Genomic DNA, 21,338 nt, shown 5'->3' with positions numbered 1-21,338 from the left:
CTCTGCAACCTTTCCTTCTATTGTGTCTGTCAACTAATTCCTCGGCTTCTTCATCTCTCTTCTGTCCTTCCTGAACTTCTATCAGATATTGTCTCATATTTTATATTTCTTTTTTTTTTTTTTCAATCCTCACCTGAGGACATGCTTAGAGAGAGGAAGGGAGACAGGGAGAAAGAGAAACATCGAGCAGGTGGCTGCCTTCCACACAAGCCCCAGGTAGGGACTGAACTTGCAACCCAGACGTGTGCCCTCACCAGGAATCGAATCGGCAACCCTTCAGTGCACAGGACGACATGCAACCAACTGAGCTGCTCCAGCCAAGCTAGTGCTTTGTCCCTTTATACTAACTACATTCTGGGAGAATTCATCAGTTTGATCTCCCAGCTAATTTACTTGATATTTAGTTGTTGTTAGTCTGCTAGTCTAGCTACTTGAGGCTTTTTTTTAATTTATGAGAATTCTAACTATTACTTTTCTATTGCTACTATCTACCTTATGATACTGGCCCAAATCTCTCAGGAAGAGAGATTATGTACTTTTTATTGGAGTAAAATTTATATACAATAAACCACACATGTATAATTTGCTTTGACAAATGTATACACCCCGTAACTACCACTGCAATCAAGGCAGAGTGCATTCCTATCGTTCTGGAAACTTCCTCCTAACCCTTCAGGTAACCCCACTCCTCAAAAGCAATCACTGAGCCAGTATCTATCCCTACAGATCAGTCAAAACTCCTTACGAATGTAATCACACTCTTCTGTATCTGGCTTCCTTTGCTCAACATGATGTTTCTGAGGCTCACCCCTGTTGCTATGTGTAGCAATATTCTCTCTTTTTTATTACTGAGTAGTATTACATTGTTGGCCTCCCTGAGAAATGATAGGCCCTTGTGAAACTCCCTGACCTGGAAGACAGCACTGGACCACGCAAGCTGTGAACTGGCACACAGACCTTGAGCCATATGCAAAACCGAAGTGCTGGCTTCACTGTGAGTGTGGGCACCGACTCTGTCTCCATATAACCAGGCAAATAAAAGGGACTGGGTGCTAGAAAGTCACATCTGGGTCCTTCCTGGGCCCAAGACTAAGGATGACGCACAGGCATTCTGCATCCTGCTAAGTAAACCTCATGGTATATTAAAGACAATGTGTCCTGTGAAATTTTCTTTTGGTCTTTTTATAGTTCCATTTTTCTGCTGAGATTCTCCATCACTGTGCTCATGTTTTCCCTCACGTCCTTAGATACATTTATGAAGCAGACAGGACTATAAAACAGCTAATTCCAACTCCTGGATCATCTCAGGGTCTGGTCCTATTATCTGGTTTGTTTTTCTTCATTTATCTGATAATTAAGTAGTCTAGATTATGATGCCTTCCTTTAAAGGGTACTGAATTCTGTTTTAGCAGGCAGGCAAATTACTAGCAGATCCATTTAATCCATTTAGGCTCAGTTTTATTCTTTGTGAGGGTGATCTCTTTAGAAATTGTCCTTTGTCCTAGGATATAGACCTCACTCTAGAGTGTGGGCTTACCCCTACAGTGCGTCCTTTCTGCAGTCTTAACTAAATGCCCAAGGTGCTCATAGGACTCCTCCATCAGCAAGCCAGAACTCTGACTCTCAGTACTGTTAAGCCTTTGATATCTCTGCTCAGCTCTCAACCCCACAACAGCCACTCCCTGGGGAACCTCTCGGAGTCTCACTGCATGTGCACACCTAGCTCTCAGTCAGGGTGATAAGAACTCCTGTACTGACCTCTGGGCACTCCCCACTGCACGGGTCCCTCCTCTTCTGTACTCTGCCTTGCAAATTTCAACGACTTCAGCAAACCCCCTACTCCAACCTCTGCCTCCTTAGCTCAGCAAGACTCTGCTTCAGCTGCACATACCTATACGGTGGTCCAGTAAATAATCCCAGGCATAAAGCTGGGGTGAACATGGGGCTCACCTCACGTGTTTCCCTTCTCTCAAGAATCAGTCTTGTTAACTGTCTAATACCTGAAAACGGCTGCCTTATATTTTGTCCAGTTTTATAACTATATGGTGTGGAAGGGCAGTTGAGTACCAGCTACTCCACTGTGACCAGAAGCAGAATTCAGCTGTATATATTTTTAAGTTTCCTTCTGTTCCCTGTATCAACTGCTTCCTCACAGATTTGCTTTTATGTTTGAATCTGATGCCTGTTTTTATTTTATTTTGGTTATCATTCAGTGTGTTTATGTTAATGTTTTCAGGTAGCACAATTTATAAACTTTAAAACACTTATAGCACAATATTAATAAATATGGCATTTAACAACTAAAAAAGTGCTGTAGTTTAATTTTTTCCTAAGAACGTACTGCGATTTTGATGATAAACTTACCTTCATAATTGGAAGAAGGTCTTCTACTTTGTGTACCTTTTCCAGAGCTTCTCTAACTTCCAACAAGCCTTTAGGATTGTTAGCTCTTCAAAAGAGAGAGAGATGAAACTAAAATTAATACAGAAATGTAATAATTATGCTCTTTCCTCTAATTGGATCACAGCTAAAATGTCTAAATAATGGGTTGGTTTAATCCTAATGAGTCTGGGCTACAGATGAGAATTAAGAAAACAGCAGCCCATCTAGAAGGTGAAATAGGGAAAAGCAGAATGGACAGACACTCTGGTCATAAAACCTGATTCTCCTTTTCCAACTCTGACATTAGAAGTAAATGTTTTTTCTTTCTAAGGAGGCTCATATGAAGTACCTTGCTAGGTGTTTTATTTATTTATTTTATTTCCATGCTAGGTTTTTATATCAATTTTATATTTACTTGGTGATAACTACCCACTCAGAATTCTTTTTTCTCCAGTGTTCTGTTCACTGTTATATCTATACCTTTGTATCTCCCTACCTTTCGGGTGAAAAAGAATAAATATTAAGGCTGAAATCCTTATAAAGAATGTCAAAGAAACATCCTGACTTTTAGAAGAAAGCAACTAGAAAAGTTACAATATTGCGTATAAGGTTAAACACATTCAGTTGAGGTCCATGGAGTTTGTTATTAAAAGAAGACTGATAAGTCCTTATGAAAGGTTTTATGATTCCAAACACAATGTAAACATTTGAAACACTTTGTTTATTCTGTCAGTAGGCTTAGTTTTCAACTTTCATAAATATAACAAATATATGAAATCAGTCAACTGCTATGAAAAAAAATTAAAGGATTACCCATGATAAATAAGAATTCTATCTTTAATAAAATGAAGAATTTTCTCAAAATATTCCAGGTATCTCATGTTGATCACCTGACCCCTGTAAGAAAAATAATGAAGAATTTTACAAAGGAATACATTCCAAACAACATCTAATTTCTAAGTAGCAAAAAAGACTGGGAAATTCACTGTTACTAATACTAGGCATTTGTTTACTATTTGTTCATTTATTTAGCGAGTGGCTAAGCACATGAAGGTAAAGAGGAGAGCACTTCACCCATGTCCCTAACTCGCAAAACCTCTGGGCAACTCAGCAACCAGATAGTGTTACTGATTCAAATCCTTTGTGTGCCACGCAATATTATCAAGATATTATGATAAACATAATGTTCTCTATCTAATTACTTTCTATCATGTTTTAGGACCTATTGAAGATTGACATCCTAGGCAAAAATCTGGGCACTGACCCTTCTTCGAGTTCTGCATCAAACAAAGAGCCTGGAGAAGACACTGAGCTTCCTTCTGCAGCTGGACCAGCTGAGAGGATGCAGGCAGGACTCTGCAGGACAGAGTGAGGCTGTGCAGGCCCTTGTCAAGGTCACCAGGAAAGGAGCAATGAATGGGTCCCTCATGGTCTCTACTTGTCTATTTAAAATAAATTCCTATGAAAACAAAAAAAGATGCACAGAGGAGTCATACCTGATTAAATTGATGTGGTTGTTAAAACCTCTGCTAAGACTTCGTGCTGGCATTTGATCTAACCATAGCACTGGCTGGTCTGGGTCAGCAATCCTATAAAACAGAGCTTGTTAAAGATAAAGACCTTTTACAGCTTAGAAAGGTTCCAAGGCATTAAAAATAACACATATAGAAGTCTTTGTAAAAGTGGGAGAGAGTAATTATAACTACAAACATGAAACACAAACCTGCCAATTCCAACTAGGTGTTCCCACTAGGCCAAGGAAGAAGTCAGTATAGGGTTACTAGCAGAACAGTATTTTCTCATGGAAGTGACTATCATCGGTTATGTAAACTGTAGTTGGTCATCCAGACACACGCTTCAACTATAAAGGGACATACACTGAAGTTCAGGCAAAGGTACCACAGGTACATGCTCTTTCAAAAAGACTGCTTTTCTGGCTGGGTGGCTCAGGTGGTTGAGTGTCGTCCCATGCACCAAAAGGTCGTCAGTTCGATTCCCAGTCAAGGGCACATGCCCAGGTTATAGGTTTGGTCCCATCAGAGTGCATACTGGAGGCAACCGATAGATGTTTCTCTCTCACATCGATGTTTCTCTCTCTCTCTCCCTCTCCCTTACTCTCTCTAAAATAAATAAAAACATACTTTTTTTAAAAAGACTGCTTTTTCTAAAATACTTCTTTTAAAACTGTACTTGGAAACATGATAGCTCCTTTTTCTTAAATATTAATTGAGTGTGTTTCAAAGAATAATGATGCCAGCAATTTCCGACAAATTTTAGAGGGGAAAATATAACGCATAAGACTTATTGTTAGGAAATAAAACAGAATTCGAAACCGGTTGAGAAGACATGTTATTTTACAACGATCAGATCTAGTCTGTTTCATTTAAACACTAGCTACCGTCTCCACTTCACCGCAATGTCGAACATGTCCCGCCACTGCATCAGCCGTGTCTTCCCGTTCATGCGGACCTTCGAGTTGGTCCATGTCCGCTGCACAGCCTGCATGACTTCCAGAGCCGCCAAACCCATGGCTGGAAGAAAGAATATTGAGAAAACAGGGTCACCAGGGCACTCTACAGGGCCTGATCTCCATGTGTGTCAGGGATAACTCCAGGGTCATTATATAGCTGACCCTCGAACAACACTGGGTTTAGGGGCACTGACTGGAAATCCGTATATAACTTTGATTCTCTCCAAATTAACTGCCAATAGCCTACTGTTGACCAAAAGCCTTACTGATTACATAAATAGTGGATTAACACATATTTGTATGTAATGTGTATTATATACTGTATTCTTAGAATAAAGTAAGCTCGAGAAAAGAAAATGTTATTAAAATCCTAAGGAAGAGAAAACACCTTTATAGTTCTGTACTGTATTTACTAACACCGTATGTTTACATTGCCTATTTACAAGACAAATTGTTTGTCTCACAAACATCAATACTCTCTTATGATGTGTTTCTAACACTAGACATCAAAAATGAAAAGCTTGTGGAAAAAGTTTATACTTATCTGCAGGTATAATGATTCCATGTACTGACAGGGAAGGGCCAGCAATATGACTGCTTTATGGTAGCCTTGTGTGATCCATGAGACTGCTTTACAGTAGAAAGGAAATCTCTAGAAAATTTTCTAACACATGTACTGAAAAAAATCCATGCATAAGTGGACCCATGAAGTTCAAACCTGTGTCATTCGAGGATCAACTGTATAAAGAATCACAAGTATTGAAAATTTAACAAGACTGGATACACACTACAATTGTGATGGCCCTACTAAAACTAAATCTATCAGAGGAAACTAGAGACACCCCCAAAGTCGTCCCCTCCCCTCTGCTCCCTACTGAAACAGCTGGAAGTCCCACATGCAGGAAGGACACAGCGCCTGTGGCTGAGCCGTCTGTCTAAAGGAATGCCTCAGACCTGTATTCTATGTCTAAAACTATGCCACAGCAAAGCAACGAAGCCAAGGCAGGGATCTGTCTTCTTCCAGAATCAGATGAATGAATCTATACATTTCTGTTATGATCACATGGAGATCTTGAGTAAGCACAATGATTTTTTTAAAGCACAATGTGGTTTAGCAATCCTTGCTCTTTTGTCAGAAATATTTCCATTTCCAGATAGTGTCAAATACCTCTATGTATCCTTGTGTTCGGCAGGAAACCGGGAGTTTCATACTGCATCAGTGATCCCAAACGATCCGCTACACAAACCAACTCTTGTACTTCGGGCTTGTAGCTCTCAAAATTCTGATGCAATACATCTCTGGAAGAAACAGTACGTACGTGATAAGGACCTTTATAGCAGACGTCAGGCCGTCAAATTACACCTGAAGGGCAGTCACTTCCTCCACAGGAAAACTAACCAAGAAACCCAGGACCACGTAGGTTTCTGCCGATTCTCACACTAACTGCCTTATTCTGGGGGAATACTTGGGGCCCACACTGGCACGGACTTCTCCCTGGGAAGAATTTGCATTTGCTTCTGTTGAGATCCTGGGAATGTCTGCAAAATGGAATCAGTACAGCCCTTTAAAGTTCAGCAGACCCCCCCCCCCCCCCGCCCACGCCTCCAGGCAGCGCACTGCGGTAGGATAAACTTACCCCCACCCCCAGGACTCATACTTTCTTCCTTTTAAATGTGCTGATCACTCGCCACTCTAGTTGAATTCCCCCCTTCTTTGTAGAGAGTGAGGGAGTTGATCTTTACAACTTTTCTTAATTTTTAAGACACTGCGGATTCCCAGGAATCAGTATCTATTCTAGATCTGCTATGTGACAGGACAGCCCTTTAGCACCTCCGCTTTGCCACACTGCAGCAGGAATTAGCCAGTAGTGTAATTTCAGACTTCCGGTATGTTAAGTAATTTGTTTTAAAAGTAACATGGAAAAAGAACAATGCATATCAAAGACTGCCAGTAAGTACAAGCACATCTGAAGTTTGAAGACTGCCTAAAATTAGCAGGGAAGATCAGTCTAGAAGAAAGGTGTCCAAAGTTGAGTTTCATAGTACTTTATAAACTAAAAGAATATTTGCAGATATGTCAAATCTAAAAATAAATAAAAAGCATGAACACATGATGAAAAGATATCATGATGAACTTATAGTTGAGTCTTGAAAAAGAAAAAACTCATTTAAAGACTTACTTTATGTGGGGCTGCAACCCTGGCTGCTCTTCATAGTCTTCTATGAGAAAAGGCAGGTTTTTGGCCCAGTGGTCCTTGAAGCTCCCGGGCAGGTCCACATCGATGTTATACTCCGTCAGAGGGGTGTCAAGGTGCGCGTGAAGGTACCGAGAGTACTCTGCAGATAGGAAATGAGATCGGCACACCCCAATACTGCATTTCTATAGTTGGCTGCCATTCAAATACTTTGTAACAAACTGTTACTTAATTACAATAATTCTAAATGGAGGGTACTATGCTAAGCAAAATAAGCCAGTCAGAGAAAGACAAGTATCACATGATCTCACTTATATGTCGAATCCAATGAACAAAATAAACTGAGGAACAAAACAGATCCAGAGACACTGAAGCATGGAACAGACTGAGGGATCTCGGAGGGGGACGGGGGGGGCGGGGGGGCGGAAGAAATTAACCAAAGAACTTTTTTGTATATATGCATAACCCATGGACAGACAATAGTGCTGTAAAGGCCTGGGGAGGGGGCGGGAGTGGGGTGGAGGGGGTCAATGGGGGAAAATAAGGGGGCATCTGTAATACTTTCAACAATAAAGACAAGTTTAAAAAAAAAAAAGAATTCTAAATGGAGACTCCAAATTTTATTAAGTCACTGTTATTATATGATAATCGGAGTAACTGGTTTGAGTCACCAGGATGAAATACAAGCCAGTCAACCTGGGCCCACTTTGGCTGAATTTTAACCACCTTTCCAAGAACTACAGAAAGATCTCACTTTTCAATTCCCGATTCTGAAAATCCAAGTTCAGCATCAACTGAGTCTGGTTCTCTGTCAACTAACAGATGAATAACTGCCTACGTATACAATTTCATCAACTGACTGACTGGCCGCTGCTTCTCTCTACAAAGCAGTGTAGGAACAACCCCAGGACATGCAGGGCTCCTCCTTCAGTCTCTAGTTCTCCTACAAGTCCAAGTTCTCCTAAACCAGGAAGACAGAGGAAGCTGTGATTTAGTACAGAGCTGTGCTGTCCAACAGGCAGCCCATAGCCACCTGGCTACTGAGGACTTAAAATGTGGCTTGGGTGACTGAGAGACTAAATGTAAGATTTTCATTTAATTTGAATTAATTTAAACTTAAAAACATATTTGATTCAGTTATTAGAAAACTTCAGTATGTTTGACACAACTTGCATATATGAATCTACTTTTTCAACTTTAAATTCTATGACATCTAAGTTTAGATCAAATATTTCCAATGAAAATTTAGTACCCAAATTGAGATGTATTATAAGTACAGATTTTGAAGACTTAGTATAAAAAAAGTAAAATATCGAACAAACAGTGTTTTCATATTAATTATATGTTGAACTGATATTGTGGATATACCGGATCAAATAAAATGTACTGTTAAAGTTCATTCCACCTGTTTGCTTTTACTTTTTTAATGTGGCTACTAGAAATTTTAAATTACATACATAGTTTGCAATTTTTTTCAGTTGGACAGTACTGGTATAGATGGCTAATGGTCACAAAGGGAAGAGAAGAAATGGAAGTAAAGATTTGGGCTTTATATGAAAAACAAAAGCATCTCTATGAATGGCAACGAAGGTAAGACCACGGCTAATAACAGGACAACTCAAGGATGTGCTTTCCTCCCATCCCAATTTAATTTCTCCATAAAGTAATGACAGACCGAAGATGCTGCCTTTACACCAACAGTAAAAGCCTCACGAAAGATTACTTTCCTGTCATTGGATAGGACGTAAGGCATGAATAGCCCGATGATTGTCACATTTACTTCAAGCTACGTTTTCCTGACTTAAGTAAAATTTTCTTAACTTTAGAAAGAAAATATGTAGGAAGCGGAAGAAAAATCCTGAACTGGTCTCTAGAAGACATGGACTCTGTCTAGTCCAGATCCCACCACTAACCGAGGGGAGGCTGTGGACAAGCTACCTCACGCCTTGGACACTCAGCTGTCGCGTGGGCGTGAGAGAGACAAGCAATCCGGTTTCTACAGCTTTGTGTATTGGAAGTAAATGGTCCTGCAATTGTCTGGCTTACCTCGGAGATATTTCACTTTAAGGTACTCGGGGCTGGCCTTCTGGCCTGGGAGAGGGTCGTTCAGCATCACTTTAGTTTGTGCTTTTAACCCTTCGTAAAACTGTCCCATTGCCACGTGGCTGAGTCCCTTCATGTACTGGCACGCCTCGTTATACGGCTCCAGCTGCAGGCACCGCTGAGGCCGAGGGAGAGAATCCGTTAGTGTCAGGGCCTTGAAGAGAGCGATCAGGTGCTTTCCTCCTTAGCCTGGAGTGAGGCGAGTTCTCCCTCCAGGTGAAACCTGACCAAACACATGCTCTGAACTGGCCTACAGGGCACGGCAGCGGTGCTTCTTTCCTTTTGCTGAGGTAGAAACACTACTCTCCCACCCCGCCCACTCATTCCGCTGACTTTGTTCGAGAAAATCCACCACAGTGAGGGCTCACTGGGCTCACCTTGAAGTTCCTCAGGGCTTCCTGCAAGCTGCCGTGGTGGTAGAGCATCGCGCCCCGGAGCTGGAGCGTCTGCACGTGGTTCTGGTTGAGCAGCAGGGCCTTCTGAAAGCTCTCGGTGGCCGCTTCAAAATTGCCCAGTTCTCTAGGGATTTAACAATGGTTTTGAACACAGCATAGAAACTTTAGTAAACACCTCAATAAGTTATCTCCAGGACTAAGGTCCAATCTGCGATTAACAGGCCTCAGCATGGCTGTCCCCTTTTCAGTTTTCCCATTCACGGCCACGTGGCCTTCGACACATCCCATCTCATTCACTTTTTCTCAAATGTTACCAGGTTACAGGATAACCACAGAACTCTTGAAATTCTTTGGGGAATTAATCTGTAGCTTACTCAAACCCCTTTCCCTAATTCATGATGAGCTCCAACCCCGAAAAAACTGTATAAACTTTAGTATTTGGATAGAAACATACGTTTCTCCTTCAGAAAAAACAGTATGTAGGTTATAATCATACAGAGGTTAGCATTATGAATCAAATTCACAGGCTTACAATTATACATTTTTCTGTCTCTAAAGTTACTTAAAGTCTAGTATATTGCTATATAATTTAAAATTCTGATAAAAGTAGTTTAGATCTGTGATTTCAGAATGGAAATGGTTAATACTGACCAACTTCTTTTATATATTAGAATGTTTACAAACAATAAAGTATCTTCAAAATATCCCATATGTCCATTTTCTATAAATAATGAATATTTTAAAAATGTAACAGCCTACATTTACACAGTACTTCACTGTTTACTAGGTGCTTTCAGTCTATTTTAATTGATATTTCCAACAACTCCATGGCACAGGAAGGATAATTTCACCCCTTAAGTCCCAAATGAGTCCAAATATACTTTCTTAAAGTCAGGATAAGAACTTCTCCGGCCATCGCGTCAGATACATAAGCTCTTGAATTTAATCTTTCCTGAAAACGTACCAACAGAGTTTTGAAGGGGATTTCTGTTACTGTCTTTCTTTTCTAACTTGTAGAGTACCTTTTACTAAGTCAGAATGGCTCTGCTTCCCAAGGCCATGCCTGGAGCCAGGAAGCCAGGGTTCAGGCACAGCTTCCCATTCCCCACAGAGATGCATCAGAATTGCAGCATTTTCATCCCTCTATTCCAGGAACCCTCACACAGATCACAGCGATGTGGGCATTAACCTTAGTTATGGCCTAAAGAACAGCAGCATCTAAAACGCAACAGCTTATAGGGCCACTATTCAAAACAATAACTGGGGAAAGACTTTCATTTTCTAGACCAATATATACATACAAACTGAAGTTGTTTTAAGAGCTGGATAACATGCATCTGATACATGGTTCCTTCTATATTCCAGAGATCTCAACAAGTATGTAAACGCCTATGCGATTTTTTGGTTAAGATACGCAACTTCACTTAGATGTGACTATTATATGAGGCGCTCTTGCTTTCCCACTCTACACCCTCCCTCCTACCCAGGTCTTATTACTCTACTTACCTATAGGCCTGCCCCAGACTTTTATACGCATCGATAAAATCAACTTTCTGCTTCAGAGCTTCTTTGAAGGATTCAATAGCTTCCTGTAAAAAGTATATAGAAAATTATTTCATTTGCATAACTGTTAAAATTGAGTTTCGCTTAAATCATTAAAGCACTTCTATATTATACATGGTCTTTCAGTGATTTTTTTTTTTAATAGAAGGACTTAAAAAAAAGAGAGAGGTAGAAAGTAAATAAACTATGAATCTGGAGGATTCCATTTCAGTAGTAAGCAAATGCATTCCTATGAACGATAGCAGAGCCTTAAGTCTCTCCCTTTCAAAATGGGAAAACAGCTTCTCATGTCTTTTTTCATTAGGACCTTCACTCTGATAATATCAACTTCTTATTAATATCATTTCCTTAATGAATAAAAGCCCATGGAACAACAAAAGCCTAGTAACTGTGTGAAATCACTCAAAATGATCAAAACTAGCAGCAATAAAACTGAACCAATGGAAGAAAGAAAAAACAAGCCCAAGGTGAAACTGTTTATGGGACAAGCAAAAGGGCTCCTAGAGGGGCCATCTGCAGGATTCCCATCATCTATAAGGAAAAAGAAACAGTGAAACAAAACAAAACAGAAACCTTAAAGTTAGGCATGTGGGGCCTAGCTGCTGCTCCTGCCAGCACAGTGGCTGGCCTTTGGCTAAGGGAGTGGCGGCCACTGGGGCTAAGGGAGTAAAGGCCCCGCAGGAACAAGCTGCAGGGAGGAGCCTTAGGAAACCGTGATTGGCTGCTGTGGGACTCTCCCTGTGAGAACTGTTACAAAAGGTGCCATTCTGTTTCAGAGCAAACACCCTAGGCTTAAACCAGAACTGAATGTATTTTTCATTATGATTTGATTATTTACTGTAATAAAAGATTATGAAGACATTTCACACATTTCCAAGGAAAAGATGTATCTTAAGTTAATGGACACAAAGTATCATACTTTCTAACAGCTTTAATGAGACTTTTACAACTTCTGTGATAATCAGTTCATAGCAGAAAACTACTAAAGATGTCACATGCCTTGCACATGGTAGGCAGTCAATAAATATTTAATGATTTGGTAGGCACACAAGATCATTTTGCAAAAGCAGTAGAATCCTACTTATTTTCAAAAAGTTATTCATTCCCCGCTTCTTGAATTTCTCCGAGGGGGGGCAGCAGGGCAAGAGAGGCTGGCTTTTTAAAATTCTTCAAAGGCAACAATTCGACAACGACCTGATCTTTAAGGAATCCAACTGAACACTATTTAGTAGAAAGACGAGAATAGGTAAATTTTAATATTTAAGAAATGTTAAAGTCCCTGTAAATGAGGCTTCCTGTTGTGGCATAGTCTTGATTTAAACATTTTTTACAACTATATTTTTAATTCAACAAACATGTATTGAGTGCCTACTATGTGCCGGGCAGTGTGAGGCACAGGGGAGACAAAGATGAGCAGGTTGTTATCTCTGTCCTCCAAGAACTCACAGTCGAGTCAGAAAGCTAACATCTACCCAGGTTATTAGAATACAATCTAAGAACTACAATAGAGATACGAGTCAAAGTCTCTGGGAATAAAGAGAAAGACACAGCTAACTGACCCTGAGTACAGAACAGGCCTCACAGAGGAAGTGACAGCTGAGTCGAGTCTCGGAGAAAGAGAAGAACTTGGTAAAGACAGAGCCTCATGGATGGGGAAGGGGATGCGCAGGGGCACAGGGTGCTCAGGATAGGGGGTGGTCAGCAGGAGTGCAGGCTGCACGGGTAGGAGTGGTGGAGACAGAAGAGACGGGGGCTGGGCCAGTGTGGTCAGCTGGGGTCATGCTTGCAGTCTGGCGGGTCCCAGCAAGCAATGAGGACTGGGGGCTGCAGGCAGGTGTGTGACCTCACAGAACGGACTCTCTAGACAGGATCACCGCTATGCAACGACAGAGCAGACAGACTGGACAGGGAGAGCACGGAGCCCAAGTAGGAGGTGGTTCAAACTGAGACAGTGTCTCAGGAGAGAAAAGAAGGGTCGAATTTGGGAGACATCTGTAAAAGGAAACTAAGACAGAAGTGCGTGGCTGTTTGGGTCTGGGGATGGGGAGAAGGGAGGGTAGGGAGCCTTTCAGCTGAAGAGCCTGGGGGGGAGAGCGTTAACCCGCGGGAGGACAGGAGGAAGGACAGTGGCAGGAGGGTGAGGGTTCGAGTCCGGCTGGGGCATTAAGGCTGGAGTGTTTGTGGACGTCTGGGGGAGATGCCCAGGGACATCTGCTGCCCACTGCACTTACAGCATGCTCGGACGCCACAGTTCTTCAAAGTCTGATTTCTCTTCAGCTTTTAAGAGGCTTTGGTTTCGGGGTTCCTGTCTAATCACTGCACAGCTCTCTACCTCATTCTGCCAAAGAGGGGACATAGCAGAATCAAGATTTTAAGCCATTGGGAACAAAGAAACTATGTTTGAATGAATCAATCTCTAAGCACGTGAACTTGCTCTGAATCCGTTAGTGTAGCGAAAGCAACCAGCACCTCTGTGGCCGCCTCCCTCACCAGCTGGAGGGCAGCCAGCACTCTGCGACTGAGAGAAGAACCCCGGGGAACTCTCAGCGGAAAGGCAGATAAAAATACGTGCTCAGAATACACAATTTTTTAAGTATCCTTGAAACACAGATAAAAGAGAATTTAACAGAAAAATGTTTGCTGATTTTTCCCTAGGAAAATCCAAAACGTCTGATACATCTACTGAATTGGACAGCTGTGAAATCTGTCATGTGATATTGCCCAATATATTGCTAATGTATTATATTATAGAGTCAATACGGAATCACCCACTTAATTTCTATACTGCTGTTGACCTGGAGAGAGCCCTTTGGGATATAAAGACAGCTCACTCATGGGTCCATTTAACACTCTGTCTCAACAGTTCACAAGAGATATCCAAACTAAACTAAGTTCATTAATTTAACGAAGGCATTTCACCACTGACTCAGTTTCCAATCTGTGTAACTGGGACACCCTCTGCTCCTGCTATACTTCAGGGGGATGCCACTGGGATGAAGGAGACAATATGTAAACACTCTGACCTCCTTGGGCCGCAGATCATAAAAATGCGGAGAGAAAGTTCCCGTCTATTACACCCGGTGATGCTGTGGTCGTGAGCACAGGAAACGGGGGAAGGACCAACTCACTTGGTGAGGCTGGGCTCCTGAGGGGCTTCTAATGCTCAGAGAACGAGCGCACTGCTTCTAGGTTCCCATCACACAAATTTAGAATAAAGGAAACTGAATCTTAGTCCTGGGCCACTTTGTAATTAAGTGTCTCTGTCACAGTTCTTTTCTGAAAAACCCTCACTTTGAAATAACACAGAGCCTGTCCACCTGCCTAAACCTGGCTTTACAGGTAAAAGTTTGTTTACTTTGAAAAATAATTTCTTAATACTAACAGTTGGTATTTTTATATTCAAATCTTTTTCTCCTCCATGAGCTATTCAAGGGATAGACTTTGAATATAGTGTGGTGCTTTTGAAGTTTTTATCTACGGTGACTGAGAGGTGAGAGGCACAGAGGGCAGATACGAAATAACTGGAAGAGTCCATCCGGCAGCTGCTCAAAGCACATGTTAAAGAGCTGCTCTCAGAGCCTACGGCTGCCAGTCTGAATCCTGAGGGAAGAAAGTCCTTGCTAGGACTACCCTCCACGTACTTGCAAAAAGGGTCTGAGGGGCATGAAATAAAATTTGCAAGCGTCGTTTTTGGTTTGGCTTTTAGTGAATGGGAGTTATTTTATTTTCAGTCTATGAAACGTAGATTAGATTAAATTTTCACATGTAAAGTATCCACTATAATTAATACCTGATTCATGTTTACAGCTCATAAAGAACTTCCCACACACTGTTTTATTTAATTCTCACAAATGCTTTAAGAGGCAGAGAGTAGAAGCATCTCTACTTGACAGATGTGGAAGGAAAGGCTGGAAGAGTTTAAGTAACTTGTCCAGCGGTGCAGTTACAATGATTCAAAGTGAGAGCTCCAACCAAGGCCTCCAACTCCAAATCCAGTGCTCTGCCCTTGAAATTCACTGATTCTATTAATACTTATTGAGCACCTACTATGTGACAGGCACTGTCTATAACACTGAGGGTTCATAACATGTGGCCTTCTTAAAGGTAAACCCTCTCCCCACCCTGTGTGTGTGTGAGAGAGAGAGACTCAGCACTCTCTCCAATAACAAAACCATGTTCTTTCTGCAGAGTTCTCCTCCCTGCCACACACTACTGAAACTGCTCACAGCTTCCAACCTTCTCTGTGAAGACTCTCTCAACCTCCTAGTCAGAATGAAGTGTTTTTCACCTGTCCAGATTACTGTCTTCAACTAGTCAGATTGGATGTGTCCTGTACTAGAGCGCCTACTATATGCCAGGCCTTGGACACTGAGGGGGCCAAGGTGAGAGGCCCAGAGCTCCGTTCTTGGCCCCCAGTTGTGTTTCTGGCCTACTCCTGGCACAGGGAAGCCTGCTGCACAGCAGGTTCTCAGCACATGCTGAGAATGTGGCTCAGGGAAGGAGAAGGGACAGCTGGAGGTAGCATTTCTACCCCACACTCTGGGTCAGCTAAGGTAACGCCCTTCCTGTTTCCCTCAACTCCTCTTCCCAAGAGCACTCTTCAGGGGACAGCAGTGTGATCCATGAATCACAGAGATGCCCCAACCTGCTCCTGGAGGAGCCCAATTAAGTCTCCCTACCCCCAGCCTGGACCGCCAGCAACATCTCCTCGTCAGTCCCTCTGCCTGAAACTCCTTGGCCACTACTGTGTCAAAATCCACTTTCTAAATGACAGATTTGGTCTTAACTATATACTTCCCCCCATACCTAGGTTGTACAGCTTCTCTGGGCCTGCAACTAGAAGTCAAAATGCTTGGCAGAGGCCTCTAGACTTTGTAGGCCCTCCCCTCAACCAGCTTCCCAGCCCCAGCGCCCTCACACACACTGACTTGCTGCTACTCCATGGGTGGGCTGTTTCCAGGCTGCCAGCCTCGCGCTTTCCTCTCTGCCTGATGTGCCTTCTTCCCCCACCTACCCCCACTCCGCCTTCAAGGCCCAGGACAAAGTCCACTTGTTCTCTGGAGCTTTCTCCAACTCTGTAGTTTAACGAATCTTTCTTATCTGTTTCTAAAGCACTTTGTTTATATTACTTCCATTCGTGTATTTATACGTGGGAAACATTTTGTAAACTGTACCCCTTACAGTGTAAAAGCATTTCTCCCTCTTACTAACCTTTCCTCCTCTCCCCTCTGCACACTCCTCCAAATACCTACCAAATAGAAAGAGCTCAATAAATATGTTCACTCCAACTACCTTCCGAAATAAACCAACCGGATGTACTTGAGAGACATCACCTGAAAATACACCCAACTGAATTCCACTGAATTCCTCCCACCGCAAAGCGAAAGCAGAATCATTAGACTGTACACATAACGCACAACGTTCACCTTCAAAAGTCCTCTGTGAAAGAAAGTTAACCCTTTGTATAGCATGGCTATAGGCTGGTTTTTGTTCAGTTCTAAGGACTGCTGAAAGTCTTCGTGGGCTGTGGCATAGTCCTACAGAAAGGAGAGTAGAAAACAAAGTGGCATTCATTAGAGATTTGAACATTTCCTACTTTGGACTGGGACAGAAAAAAAATCCCAATTTATTCTGTGCCCCTTTTAGCTTTAAAGGACACTTTTCATGACCACAAGGATTATTAAGCTGAATTCTTATACTGTTTGTTTAAATCACTGATTTTCTTAGGAAAATGATGGGGAAAACTCAAAGGTTTAACTTAAGCATACTGTTTCGACTATAAAAATAATGTTATTTTAAATAATATTAAAATCAAAACCTGTTAGAGAAATTTTAATAATTATTTTCTGGTACTAATATTTTATTATATTGAATGCTTCTAAAATAATTATGTTATAGATCAACCTTCAAAAGTGTTACGATGAGATTTAAAAATATATATATATTTTGCACTAAAAAATTATTATAAAAAATGACGTAAACCCAAGAAGATGACTGTGGCCATCATAAACACCACTGCGATGATAAAAGAAAACCTTGCTAGATCTGGGTCACCAACAGAAGGGGGCTATGGTTGGGGAAGCCGTATTAGCTCAGGTCATGGTTCTCGGGCTGTGATACCCAAAGGAACTCAAATTGTGTCTCTGAGTTTAACAGTCACATCGATAGCAGGCACACTTGCTTCCCCTACGCTGACATCTGCAAGAAAGTTTGAAGCATAATCTATGAACCAAACTTCTCTTCTGTTTCTCTTTCTTTTGTCCCCCTAGTCCAAAACTAATTACTGCTGACCGTCTGAGAAAGAAAATGTGTTCTTGGTACTTAATGTTCCTCTATGGGTTCAATTTCAGCTAAAGAAAATGCTCCTATCACTAGCTGTCTTGCATCACGAACACATTACTCAACAGCCCAAGCCCAAACCTACAGCAGCTTTCTAAGGCAGAAGGAAAGAGAACTCTTTAACGTCACAAAAGGAGGTGTTTCAAAGCAAAAAGTACTTGCCTCTGAAATGAAGTGCAGGGTCCCCCGATGTCTGTACAGCCGTGCAGAGGGCTGAAGCTGAATAGCTTTAGTGAGATCACTCACTGCTTCAGTAATTCGTCCCAGAGGGGATAGAATCTATAAACCCAAAAGTGTAATTAGGAAAGAAAACTCCCAACGATCAACCCTAAAACTGCCAATGTTTTTAATTTCTCAGTTACACTTCAGCATGCTCCACTCTCAGTATTACTCTGTCCACAGACTGAATCCTCGACCCCGGGTACTAAGCAGTGAGGTTCAAGGTCAACAAGCTGAGAGGCGGCTTCTCTGTTCCTACAAGGGGGAGGGCTAATGAGCTATGATGGCAGCAACTGTCCTGTGATTGTTCCACATTCTGAGTTACCACAGATGCTGCTTTTCTTGAAATGTGACCTTTTTTTCCCCAACCTATCATTTCTCTTTCAGATCAAAACTTGGCATGTCAAAATCAATCTGAAAGAAAACCTGGAACCATTAAAACAGAAACTGCTGGACACAGAGAGAGCCCTCCATGGCCTTTGGCTATGTCCCCTGAGGTAGTAGGTGCTAAATGACACCTCCTAAGATTTCGGGTGTTTTGTCCGCCCTGTTGTGCTCATTCTTGCCTCATCAATCATGATCTGCAAAGCAGGGGAAGAAACGCCTGCAGAGCTATGCAGAAAGCCCTTCCGATCCAGCCATGAGTGTGTTCAGGCAACACGGGAATACAGAGATTGTTCAGAAAGTAAAAGTACACCGAAAAGGCATAAGAAAATCCAGAGAAGGCGTCAGTATTTAAGCATCAGCCCCAGCATTTTCCCAGCAAGTGTTCTTAAATTAGGGTTGGTTTTCTCCTTATAACATAGGTAACTTCCATCAAGTTTTACTAACTGGTATCCTAGTCTGCAGAAACGTCAAACCAGCAAGAGAGAGAGGACTCAGGCAGGCACATCACCAGCGGCGAGAACGACAGCTCAGGAAGAGGAAAGAAACAGTGTACGCCCGGAATTCAAAAAGCATAGTGGTCTGGGCTCTATTTTGGAAGGAAAAACCCCTACCTAGTGTAGCTAGTTTACCAACCCTGGATATATAACTGAATTATCACAGCCCAACACCGTAATCAACAGGCAGAATGGCCCAAGTAACTAAAAATGCTTAATATGCTTATTAAATATAGGCTAGTTCAGAAAGTAAAAATTTCTTATGAAATAACTTGATATATATAAATGGTATGCTATAATTTAGCTGGAAAAATCACTACGTAGTGACATTATTGCCCAATAACACTGGCAAAGTGGGACAGTACTATGTATTTTTAAGATAATTGAAAATTACTTTTTAAATTACCAATATCATTTTTGGATATACATTAGCTTTTTATTAGATATACAAAATTTTCAGATCTTTTAAATGTCTTTTTTTTCCCCAAGTAAACTTAGAAATTAAATTCATGCTTTATTCATAACGTTTTAACACAATATCAGAGTGATGAGGGAAAAAGCACTGGCTCCCCTCCCTGAGGCAGATGATCACAAATTCACCAACAAACGCTTGCCCTGAACACAAACAGGGCTCCAGGGCAGAAATGAACCTCAGGGTTACCATCCAACAGAGACCAGAAATAATGAATCATAATAACATTGAGAAAGAATTTTATTCAGAATGCCAAATTCCCAATAAAACACAAAATTCTCTTTAAAATATGGAACTATAATTTAAAGCACTATAATTTTGAGAACAAAAACATCACAAAGCATTTTTAATTACTAAAATACTTAGTGTTTCCTTGCTAAGTTTTCTCTCCCCCTACGAAACCCCATCTGATCAGATGACTCAAAGCTAAGTTTTGTTCTGGTTAAACACATTAACATGAACTCGAAAGCATTTAACGTGGCTAAGTGTGCAGGAAAATAAATACAGCATGAAATCTGGATAGTTACTATTTTATGAAAACAGTAAAATGAACGCATTTCATTTAAAAATGTTAGAAGTGAGTGCCGTCGCACACATTTGCTTCTCTGATCTGAACCCCCTCCTCCACCTTGTTCCCCAAGATGTGGGATCTGATCTGTCTCGAATCACCTCCTCGGTGAGGCCTCAGGGAAGCCTGCAGCACACATTCCTCCCCCTTGCAACCTCACCCAGAGATTTGTTACTTCTGTCTCCACCTCAAGTGTTCCTTCAGGGTCTGGTCATAGTCACCCTTACCTGATCTATGTCTCCAAGTAGATAAGTGTAGCTCATAAGAATTACAGATAAGCACGTGCATACATACGTGTGCACATGCATGCACTCACACATTGACATACACGCTTCTAAAGGTTATACATTTCATCTTGACCACACTGTCAAATTAAGTATTGCTAAAGTATGTCATACATACAATAAATATCATGTGTAAGATACTTTTCAATGAACAGTGATAGCAGCACTTGTCATAAATGCATAATTTAGTACTAAATATTACTATTATATGTTATATCAGGAGTATCACTCGGCCCATAGTTTTCTAGTAACTTCAACCATGTTTAAAAGCATTAAGTACCAAGGAGGAAAATACAATAGGCATTAGGGAGCTTTAAAACTTAAAGTAATAAAATAGTAGGAGAAAAATCTGAGATTCAACTAATCCAATAAGGGCAGAGGGAAAAGAAAACCACACTCACTTCTGCTCGCTGCTCAAATACCTCTGGGCGATCTGGTTCCAGGGCAATTACTCGGCTCAGTTCAAACAGAGCAAGTTCAGCATTCTTAATGTCCTTGAAAAGGCATTAGCTTAGTATGAGATACACTGTTACTCAAAACCAGGAGGAAGAGATTTTCTGAAATAATAGCTTAGTAATGATATAACTACTTATTTAGAAATAAATACGAATTTAGCTTCTATACAACATAGCTGCCAAATTAAATAAGTCATAATAGCATTACTTAGCTCACTCAAGCCTGCCCACTCATCAACAGCACCCTGGGCCTGACTACCTATCTCAAGTTCCACAGATGGTAGAATATTTTCTAAATTTAATCTATTTAAACACTAAATCAGTGAATTTCAAGGAATCTGAGAATGTGGATACCAGCAGGCAAAAGGATACAGCTGATGAGCAGCGTTGTGGGGACAGAAGGGGCCAAGCCAGTGGCAATTCAGTTCTCTTTAAAATTTGCAAGTTACTTTTACATTAAAAATATATTAGCATGTTACTTTTATATTAAAAACGCATTGAAGATACAACCAAATTTCATGTCAAGATATAAAATTAAATGAGATGAAAATCAGGAAGCAGCAAGCTTATCTTTGACCACCACCAGGGGAACTTTAATCATTTACTGACGCTCTGAACGTAACATTGCTACGTTCCTAACACCCGCCATTCCCAAATCTGGCTCATTCTCAGTCCTCTGTGTCTCAGAAGTATACAAATATCATATGAAATTTCTCCAATAGGCCAGCACCCAATTGGTACAATTTTTTTAACTGGCCAAGATACAAAACTGATGTTTCTCTCTCAAAGCATAATTTCATTCGACCATTTTTCATATACAGTAAGACAATTTAAAAAGTTTACATGTAATGTTCTAACCTGAAAATGTGGAGCTCTGACTCAGGCTATTTCACTATTTACTATAATCTCAGGAAAGGCTTCATTTTTACACCAAGATGCTTTTGTTGTGCAAAATGTATTTATTATAACAGCTAACTTCTCTGGGGAAAGTATAACGTGCTAACAATAGATT

At 41.1% G+C, this 21,338-nt stretch overlaps 1 protein-coding gene across 5 annotated transcripts in view; it reads right to left on the bottom strand.

Annotated features, from left to right (window-relative positions):
* TTC13 (tetratricopeptide repeat domain 13) overlaps positions 1 to 21,338 on the bottom strand; it is a 59,194-nt gene that overhangs the window by 9,791 nt on the left and 28,065 nt on the right. For 3 of the 5 annotated variants that reach the window (XM_087828967.1, XM_087828968.1, XM_087828969.1), the window contains 12 exons: positions 20,273 to 20,365; positions 17,610 to 17,726; positions 16,535 to 16,645; positions 11,052 to 11,134; positions 9,528 to 9,669; positions 9,094 to 9,268; positions 7,033 to 7,189; positions 6,021 to 6,151; positions 4,781 to 4,913; positions 3,879 to 3,971; positions 3,196 to 3,279; positions 2,365 to 2,449 (listed from right to left, as the gene is read on the bottom strand). In XM_087828967.1, coding sequence (XP_087685093.1) covers positions 2,365 to 2,449; positions 3,196 to 3,279; positions 3,879 to 3,971; positions 4,781 to 4,913; positions 6,021 to 6,151; positions 7,033 to 7,189; positions 9,094 to 9,268; positions 9,528 to 9,669; positions 11,052 to 11,134; positions 16,535 to 16,645; positions 17,610 to 17,726; positions 20,273 to 20,365 — 1,404 coding nt within the window. The remainder of the gene's footprint in view (positions 1 to 2,364; positions 2,450 to 3,195; positions 3,280 to 3,878; positions 3,972 to 4,780; positions 4,914 to 6,020; positions 6,152 to 7,032; positions 7,190 to 9,093; positions 9,269 to 9,527; positions 9,670 to 11,051; positions 11,135 to 16,534; positions 16,646 to 17,609; positions 17,727 to 20,272; positions 20,366 to 21,338) is intronic. The other 2 variants (XM_087828970.1, XM_087828971.1) reach the window with 1 other exon arrangement.

The sequence above is a fragment of the Miniopterus natalensis genome, chromosome 21 (assembly GCF_054644295.1).
Source record: "Miniopterus natalensis isolate mMinNat1 chromosome 21, mMinNat1.hap1, whole genome shotgun sequence".
Lineage (NCBI taxonomy): Eukaryota > Metazoa > Chordata > Mammalia > Chiroptera > Miniopteridae > Miniopterus > Miniopterus natalensis.
The sequence above is the reverse complement of the archived record's forward strand: the minus strand, read 5'-3'. Positions and strand labels throughout refer to the sequence as shown.